The 9,844-nt window shown below is 34.6% G+C and overlaps 1 protein-coding gene across 1 annotated transcript; it reads right to left on the bottom strand.

Annotated features, from left to right (window-relative positions):
• Positions 1 to 8,842: 8,842 nt before the first annotated feature.
• On the bottom strand, positions 8,843 to 9,521 carry LOC102611522 (metal tolerance protein 4-like). Its single transcript, XM_052432770.1, has 3 exons — positions 9,416 to 9,521; positions 9,132 to 9,311; positions 8,843 to 9,042 (listed from the first exon to the last, which is right to left on the bottom strand). The coding sequence occupies exons 1-3, from the start codon at positions 9,519 to 9,521 to the stop codon at positions 8,843 to 8,845; spliced, it is 486 nt and encodes a 161-aa protein (XP_052288730.1).
• Positions 9,522 to 9,844: the final 323 nt, after the last annotated feature.

The raw sequence follows: 9,844 nt of genomic DNA on the forward strand, positions 1-9,844 counted from the left end.
AAATAGGGGTGAGCCCCCTCATTTACACCACACCACACACACACACACACATACCAGCGCGCACACATTCTCGCTCATGCTCTCAAGCACTCTTGCAAAAGCTCTCTTGTAAATTATTTTTAGTGTACAATAAAATTATATTTTGTCATTTGCTCCCTTCTCTCTAGCATTTTCCGCAAGCGTTCTTGTTTCGCTAGTTAGAGAATAATCGAAAGGCTTACTTAGCGACTTGTGTGTTAGAAGTCGTCGAAGTACCATATGGGTTTACTAGTCTCCATTTCAGCTGACCACCCATTTAGGGATACTAGCTAATAAAGAGCCTCAAAAAGGTCTAACGTAGTGGATCTCGTTAAGACAATACTTGATTTTAGATTGTTCCCAAGTTGAGTAAATCTCAATTTGAATAGGGTCATACTTGATCTAAAATTAATGATGAACTAAATATAAGAATTCACCTTGTAGGGTAAATGGAACCTAGATCGTTTTAATGCTATATTTAATATTAACGAACAATTGGTCACTATTAGGTTGCATTAGATATAAGATATCCAACAGGCGATAGCTAATGATGCATGAGGGATTCTACCCAATGTTGTAGTAGATACTATAGCAACGGTACGAAAATTGAAAAAATAGTCAATGCCATTAAGTGAGTTTATTCATTCAACTACTCTATTCTCATTGGTTTATCCTTGTGTTTGACGTAAGAATTTTCTTTATTGTATTTTTTTATTTTAATTGGTTTATTAGTTTCATAAATTATCTTCTTTTAATTTAGAACAAACTGCACCATTAAGGTTACTATAGCAAATCTGATAACATCAATTCCTGTGGAGATGATCTGAATACTTATCAGTATATTACTTGTTGTGTACACTTGCACATTGACATTCATAACATTAGAGATTGCACAAACCAATGTCCCTAAGATATTTATGCAAGTTGCATAGAACTTTCAAGAACCTAGCACCCATGTCTAAAAACAGGGGTGAGCCCCCTCTTTTACACCACACCACACCACACACACCCACCCACCAGCACACACACATTCTCGCTCATGCTTTCAAGCACTCTTGTAAATTATTTTTAGTGTGTAATAAAATTATATTTTGGTCATATTGCTCTCTTCTCTCTAACATTTTCCGCAAGCGTTCTTGCTTTGCTAGTTAAAGAAAAATCAAAAGGCTTACTTAGAGACTTACGTGCGTCATCTAAGTGCCGCACAGGTTTGCTACGCAAAACTCTCATCTCGTGACATGCAGCTGTTTCTCCCTATAATTTAGGTTTCTCATGCGAATCTCTGATTTTTTTTCTATTCTTTTGGCTTTTTTCTTAGCAGCCATCATTTCTACTGGGCATCCTGTTGCTGCCTAAAGAGGGTTTAGTCTTTAAGGCAAAGGCACAAGCCAAAAAGCTACCGCCAGCGATAGAGACCAAAAAGATTCAAGAAGGGCACCACCCACCAAATTTTTTGTTCCCACTCAATATTATCATAATGGGTAAAATGAGTGAAAGAGTCTCAAATCAACCATAACCAGGCCCTCCCATTTTCACTTTTGATAATCGAAACACAACAAGCTATTGTCATTCATTTAGAGTTTTAATGTTTTATGGAGTAATTATCGAATATTGTTGAGAGTACTAACCCATCATTAAGCAACAAGTCCAATAGTAGTTAAATCTTTTTTTATAGATTTATTTAGATTGTTACAACCTATTTAATTTTTTTATTAAATAACCACTAAAATGGTAGGGGTGAGGCTGGAGCCAGACCCTAACTATAATATAAATCAACTAATGTTAAAAATAAAATAAAATAAAGAGGGAATATAAACCAAAACCTCTTAAGAGAAATAAAAATAACAAGCAAAATACAAAATGTCCAAGCCAACAAGACAAAATTAACATCAAACATGTGGGATCTCAAGAGCATCTAACTAAAGAATGCCAGTAAACTAGCTGGAAAGTCCCTAAGATTGAAAATCATTGATGAGTCTTATGAGTATAAGCCCAGTTGGCCATGAAGATAGCAGTGGATGTAGTCTCCCAAAAGACATGTCTGATAACTATAGATGGGTCGGAGGACAATGTCTGGACTTGACTAAAGAGACAAGCAAATCATATCGCATGAAGCCATGAGAAATAGCCCAAGAAACTACAATTGCTGAATCAGACTCCACCTCAAGAGTAAAAAATCAAGCTAAACAGTAAGGTCTAAACCCTTTAAAACAACCGTCAGTTCAACGAAAAGGATGGCTTAGTGTCTTAAAAAGGAACCAAAAGTAGCTAACACCACTCTTTGATGATCACACATAACACCACCACCAACAAATAAACTAGGATTGCCCCTAAAATAACTATCCACACTCAACTTCACTACCCCAGTCGATAGTCTCAACTAGCATTTTTAAGCATTCATTTTGTTTTATGGTTAATATATCTCCTCTCTCTCTCTCTCTAGCAATGGCCATAAATTCGCTCTCTCATAACTTGCAATGATATAGTCATATAAATTATCACTTTAATGAAACTATAAATTATAACATGACCAAACAAGCAATGACCACAAATTAATTTATTGCATGTAGCACATGACCACAGTTGGCATAATTTTATATGGACAAAAATATGGATTCAGACTAGATACCTAAAGCAAACAACTCCAAAAAGTCATATTAGCAAGACATAAGTCTTGCAAACATACACAATACATTTGTTGTGATCTTATATCCATTGATTTTACTCCATTAACTTTTCAGTACCAATTAATATAGACCCAAGGCTCAATGGTTTATCATTGCAAATATAAAGAAAGTCAATACCAAATCATTATACATACCCTAGGCAAAATTCATTTCATCTGATCATCAATTGGACTAGTGATCAACTGGTTGTTATAGCCAAAACAATCACATGCAATACTTGTTGATTGACTTATTCAAAATTAAGTGGCGGTGTTAAAGATTAATATGGATTAGTGGTTAGTGAGTTGTTTTGTTTATTGCTAGAGTCATGGGATTATGGGATTATGGTCTAGTATTGTGTTCCTGTTTTTTAGCTAAAGTTGTTAGTCTTTTACTTGTATTTAAGACTTGGTGTACTATCTCTACGAGCAGCAAATTTCAGATTTCAAAAGTGTCTCTCAATAATTCTACTTAGAAAATTATCTCTCTCTTCCTAACAAAGTTCGTATCAGAGCCAAGTTAAGAGAGAGTGTGTGTGTGTGTGAAAGACACGAAAAATAAATACAAAGAAGCAAGTGAGAGCAAAGCAAGCTTTCAAAGTTCCAGAACAATGGCAGCTAATGGCATGAATTCTTCACCTCAGCCCCTTCTTACAATTTTTAAAGAGGTGAGCTGCCATTTTTGGAGTCTTAAAATGAAGAATCTCTTCAAATCTCAAGAATTATGGGAGTTAGTGGAAACTGGTTTTATAGACCCAGAACCCGACGAACCCAACCAGTAGTTATGGGAGGCTCGCAAGAAGGACTCCAAGGCACTCTTCATGATCCAGCAAGTTCTCGATGATGAAGTATTTCCTAGAATGGCCGCAGCAACCACTTCTCATGAGGCGTGGGAAATTTTGAAGAAAAAGTATCTGGGAGATGAGAAGGTAATCTCTGTGAAATTACAAACCCTTCATCGTGATTTTAAAACATTAGTTATGTGAGAGAAAGAATCAGTGCAAAAGTTATTGACTAGAGTGTCTGGAATTGTTAATTATATGAAGTCTGATGGTGAAAATGTGAGCACTGAAACTGTTGTGACTAAGGTTTTGAGGAGTCTAACCAAAAGATTTGATCATGTTGTGGCCACAATCGAAGAGTCAAAGGATTTGTCTGACTATTCCTTTGATGAACTGATGTGTTTTTTGCTAGCTCATGAAGACATGCTAAATCGATCAGTTGTAAAGGCATAGGAGAAGGCTTTTCCGGTGAAGGGGGAGTCTTCTTATAAGGGAAAATCAGAGGATTCAAGAGGCAGAGGCAGAGGTAGAGGTGGTTTTCATGGTCGAGGACATGGTGGCAGAAGTAGAGGCAATGCTAGTGATTCCCGTCAACAAAAAAGTGTAATTCAATGCTGATACTGTAAGAAATATGGCCATAAAGAAGTTGAATGCTGGGACAAGCAGAAAGATGAGCAAAAGAATGTCAACTTCGCATAAAAAGTTGAGAATTAAGAAAGTAACTTGTTCATAACTCACTCTCCCATTACTAATGCTTCAAGCGATGTTTGGTTTGTTGACAGTGCATGTTCGAATCATATGTCTGGGTCAAGGTCATTATTCAAAGATCTTAATAGACACAGAAAAGCGACGTTTGGCTTAGGGATGACAAACAAGTGAAAGTTTAGGAGAAAGATACAATTGCCATTAAAACTATACAAGGTAATGTGAAACTTCTTTATGATGTGCAGTTTGTGCCTGGTTTAGCTCATAATTTGTTAAATGTCGGGCAATTGATGAATATTGGATATTCAATTATGTTTAATGGTGGTTCATGTGTTATTCATGATAAGAAAATTGATCAGTCTATAGTAAGTATTCCTATAACACAGAATATAATGTTTCCTTTTGATGTTTCAAACGTTGTGAAGAATGCCTTTGTGTCAAGGGGAATACTGAAACTAATTTGTGGCATTTACGTTATGGGCATTTGAATATGAATGGGTTGAGACTTTTGAGTAAAAAGAAATGATTGTTAGCCTGCGAAAATCAATGAACTTGTATTTTGTGAAGGATTTATTTTAGGGAAGTAGAGTAAGAACTCATTTCTTGTTGGAAAATCTTAGAGAGCTTCAGATTGTTTGGAACTTGTGCATGCAGATTTGTGTGGGCCAATGTAAAATAAGTCACTAAGTGGAAGTCGGTATTTTTTATTATTCACCGATGATTATAGTCGTATGAGCTGGATTTATTTCTTGAAATTCAAATTTGAAACCTTTGAGAATTTTAAGAAATTTAAGGCATTATTGGAGAAGCAAAGTGGTAAGAGTGTAAAAGCACTTCACACTGATCGGGGTGGTGAATTTTTATCTAAAAATTTTGATGAATTTTGTGAGGAGAATGGTATTGGTAGGGAGCTCACAGCACCATACACACCAGAACATAATGGCGTTGTAGAGCGGAACAATCGAACAGTTGTAGAAATGGCCAGTACCTTGTTAAAAGCAAAGGGGCTTCCAGATCTGTTTTGGGGAGAAGCAGTTGCAACGGCAGTATATCTCCTTAACATCTCTCCAACAAAAGTAGTTTTAAATCAATCACCTTATGAAGCATGGATGGGTAAGAAGCCTCGGGTAAGCCGCTTAAAAGTCTTTGGTTGTATAGCATATGCTTTGGTTAATTTTTGTTCTAAGCTTGATGAAAAATCTGAGAAATGTATTTTCATTGGCTATAGTACTAAATTCAGGCATATCGTCTATATAATCCTATAAGTGGCAAAGTGATAATCAGCAGGAATGTTGTGTTAATGAAAAAGCTAGCTGGAAATGGAATGATGACAAGGAAGGTACTGTAATTCAAGCTCCTACAAATGAAAATTTTCAGCAAATACAAGCACCATCATCTGATGTATCATCAACTTCAAATCCACATTCTTTCTCCCTCTGTAATAGCAGCAACAGTAGTCCTGCAAATTCTTCATCACATGGCTCCTCTAGTGAAATATCACCCAAGAAATTCATAACTTTAAGGGAAATATATGATTCTTGTGATATTCCTAAAGGCAAAAATGGTATAGGGCTCAAATAGGTGTTTCGAACAAAGTACAATGTTGATGGAAGCATTCAAAAGCACAAAGCACGGCTCGTGGCTAAGGGATATTCACAACAGCAAGGTATAGATTTTGAGGAAACCTTTTCTCATGTCGCTCGTTTGAGACGGTGAGAGTTGTTTTGGCTTTAGCTGCACAATTTCAACTACCTGTATATCAATTTGATGTGAAATCCGCCTTTTTGAATGGAGCTTTAGAGGAGGAGGTTTTTATGTCTCAGTCTCAAGGTTTTGTTATTAATGGTTGCGAGGACAAAGTGTACAGGTTGAGAAAAGCCCTTTAAGGATTAAAGCAAGCTTCACGTGCATGGTATAGCAAAATTGATTCTTTCTTTCTAAGTAGCGGATTCACAAGAAGTGAAAATGAGCCCACTCTTTATTTAAAGCGGCAAAGTAATGGAGATTTTCTGGTGATTTGCCTTTATGTAGATGATATGATCTATATGGGTTCCTCAAAGTCATTAATTGATGATTTTAAGCCTAGCATGATAAAAAAATTTGAGATGACAGATTTAGGATTACTATAATATTATTTGGGGCTTGAAGTGAAACAAGGTGAAGATGGGATTTTTGTATGTCAAAAGAAATATGCTGCAAATCTTTTAAAGAGGTTTAACATGAGCAATTGTGAAGCGGCAGCCACATCAATGAACATCAATGAGAAGCTACAGCATGAAGATGGGATTGAAAAAGCAAATCAAAGATTGTTTAGAAGTTTGGTTGGTGGATTAAATTATCTGACACACACTAGGCCTGACATTGTTTTCCCTGTTAGTGTTGTGTCTAGATTTATGCACAATCCTACAAAGCAACACTTTGGTGTAGCAAAAAGAATCCTTCGCTATGTGGCTGGAACATTTGATTTTGGCATCTAGTATTCCAAAGTTTCAAATTTCAAATTGTTTGGATTCACATACAATGACTAGGCTGGTTATTTGGATGATCGAAAGAGCACTTCTTGCAATATTTTTAGCTTTGGTTCTAGAGCAGTAACCTGGAGTTCAAAGAAGCAGAAAACAGTAGCTTTGTCATCATCTGAAGCAGAGTATGCAGCAGCAACTTTAGCAGCACGGCAAGCTTTATAGCTCAAAAAACTCCTTGCTGATTTTGGCTATGTACAAGAGGAAGCTACTGACATATTTTGTGATAACAGGTCTGCAATTGCAATGGCCAAAAACCTTATTTTTCATTGCAGAACCAAGCATATTGATGTGCAACATCACTTCATTCAGCAGCTGTTGGCAAATGGAAAAATCATGCTTTGTGGTATAGATGAACAAGCAGCAGACATATTTGCAAAGTCTCTTCCCCAAACTAAGCATGAATTTTTCAGATTATAGTTGGGAATTTGCGATTTTGAATCAAGGGGGAGTGTTGATTGACTGATTCAAAATTAAGTGGCAGTGTTAGAGATTTACGTGGATTAGTGGTTAGTGAGTTATTTTGTTTGTTGCTAGAGTCATGGGATTATGGGATTATGGTCTAGTATTGTGTTCCTGTTTTTTTAGCTAAAGTTGTTAGTTTTTTACTTATATTTAAGACTTGGTGTACTCTCTCTACGAATAATGCAACAGATTTCATATTTCAAAATTGTCTCTCAATTATTCTATTTAGAAAATTGTCTTTCTCTTCCTAACAATATTTGCCCTTTCCCCGCACCACAGTTACAGTTAGCCTAAGTGACTAAACCTATCTTCAATTTTTTCATCGACGTCAAACTACTCACTCTCCTCAGGCATTTTCAGACAAGTTTATGCCCATTTCACTAATGGTACGTTTACTTCATGAGAATGGGAATGGGGTGGAATGGGAATGGGGTGGGAATGAGAATGAGCTAGGAATGAGAATGGGTTGGAATGGGAATGAGGAATGGAAATGAAATTTCAATGTTTACTTAACAAAAATAAATGGGAATAGGAATGTGCTGTAATGTCATTGATGTGTTTACTTGTCAAAATAAATAGGAATGAGGAATGAGAATGAGAATCAATTTACCAAAATACCAATAGTATTAATAATTAATAAAAATAATTAATTTATCATTATTAACAATATTATCATTATTGTTTTTGTTCTTATTATTATTATTATTATTATTAAATTTATTATTTTAGTTACTATTAATTATTGTTAATATTATCATTATTAACATTTATTATTATTAACTTTATTATTTTATTTATTATTAATTATTGTTATTACTATTTTTATTAGTATTATCATTATTAACATTTATTATTATTATTATTAAAATTAAATTTTATTAACTTTATTATTTTAGTTATTAATAATTATTGTTATTATTATGTTTAATCATAATAATAATGATAAATGTTAATAATGATAATATTAATAAAAATAATAATAACAATAATTAATAATAACTAAAATAATAAAGTTAATAAAATTTAATAATAATAATAAAATTAATAATAATAATAATAACAACAACAATAAGGATAATATTGTTAATAATGATAAATTAATTATTTTTATTAATTATTATTTTTATCATTATTTTTATTGTTAATAATGATAATATTAATGAAAATAATAATAATAATTAATAATAACTAAAATAATAAAGTTAATAAAATTTAATAATAATAATTATTATTATTATTAATGACATTTAAAATAATAAAATTATTTGTGATTTGAATAAGGGTACTTTAGGAAATATGAAAAAAATAGAAGGATAAAAAAATAAATTTATGTTTCATTCTCATTCCCACATTTTCATTCTCAACTCCCCATGAGAATTGGATTTCCATTTCTTATTCTCAAATTGTGTGGGACCCATACATTTATTTTTATTTTTAAATTATATTTTACTAAGTAAACATATATTTCATTCTCATTCTTTCATTCACAATCCCCAAACCCAAAAGTAAACACACCATAAATGTTAACGACGTTAAAAAAAAAATTAAAATCATCAATGTTGTCATTGATTTAAATATGATTTCCAACCATCCTTTTGTAGCTTCTCTGCTTTGGCGATCAAGACATCATCCCTCATGTCTTCCGTATGTTGTTGCATTATCGGGAACATAAAACGCGTGCAAAATTAAGCGATCATGGTTGATGGTTGACTGCTGTTGGGAAGATATGCACCTGCATTTTCCCAAACAGTTTCAGACCAATTTTTAATTGTGCAAACTGCAAGGAGAATGGCTTCAGCAGGATCAATCCACCAAAAGTATTTATCGCCACGAACGGCAACAACAACCAGTCCTACTACATGTGTGATCACCTCAAAATAGTCATCTTGAGCAACAAACAGAACACTTTTAAAGGACAATTGATGAAAATACGGAATTATTAATGAAAAACACAGAGTCTAAAAATTAATTAACCTTGGCGCATGCACGGACCAATCGTGTTTCCTGAGCTTCTGCAGCAAATCCAGAGACCAAGTTTGACAAGAGTGGCACCAATCATGATCGAGTACAACCATGCCAATTGAATTGTACTCATCTTTGTGGGCTCTTCATCTTTACCAAGCTCTTGTACTGCTTCAATCAACACCTGAAACACTGCAAACAAATGGAACTAGGCGTGTACATAGCAATCTCGCTGCAATTAACTATCACAATCAACGAACAATCAAGAAACAGATTAAGCTTTGGTGATCGCACACCAAGTGTGGCCATTACAGCGGCAAAGATGATAATGCCTACTGGCTGGACCCTCAGTTTGCCAATAGGATACTTGTAGATGTTGACATTTTTCACAGATGGTGACATTTTTCACAGTCCAATGAGTGCACTAAAGTATGCCCCCAACTAGTAGATCCAGTAGAGAGTCTAGTGTTGATGCAGCAATGGCGATGGATCCACTCATAATTGTAGCATAAATCTGCATGCCAAGCCAGGTATAGGTAATACAATAAACAGAATTTGAAGCACCTTGGAGTGTTGGCATAATTGGATAGCTTCGTGGCCCTTTCATGCTGGCCTTGTTCCTCGAGATCTTCCTCCGGACTGCAGTGATCAGATTCCACCATTAATGCATCCACTTCCTCGAAGGCTTTCAAGGTCGTAAATTATGCCTCGTGATATTCCTTCTC

Source organism: Citrus sinensis, chromosome 8 (genome assembly GCF_022201045.2).
Source record: "Citrus sinensis cultivar Valencia sweet orange chromosome 8, DVS_A1.0, whole genome shotgun sequence".
In the NCBI taxonomy this organism is placed as follows: domain Eukaryota; kingdom Viridiplantae; phylum Streptophyta; class Magnoliopsida; order Sapindales; family Rutaceae; genus Citrus; species Citrus sinensis.

Excerpts from the sequence above, each read along its gene's own strand:
- LOC102611522 (XM_052432770.1), bottom strand. The coding sequence starts at position 9,521 with ATGTCACCATCTGTGAAAAATGTCAACATCTACAAGTATCCTATTGGC. Across the intron at positions 9,312-9,415 it reads CGCTGTAATGGCCACACTTG|TGTTTCAGGTGTTGATTGAA; the intron begins GTGTGCGATCAC and ends ATTTGTTTGCAG. Across the intron at positions 9,043-9,131 it reads TGGTCCGTGCATGCGCCAAG|ATGACTATTTTGAGGTGATC; the intron begins GTTAATTAATTT and ends TTGTTGCTCAAG.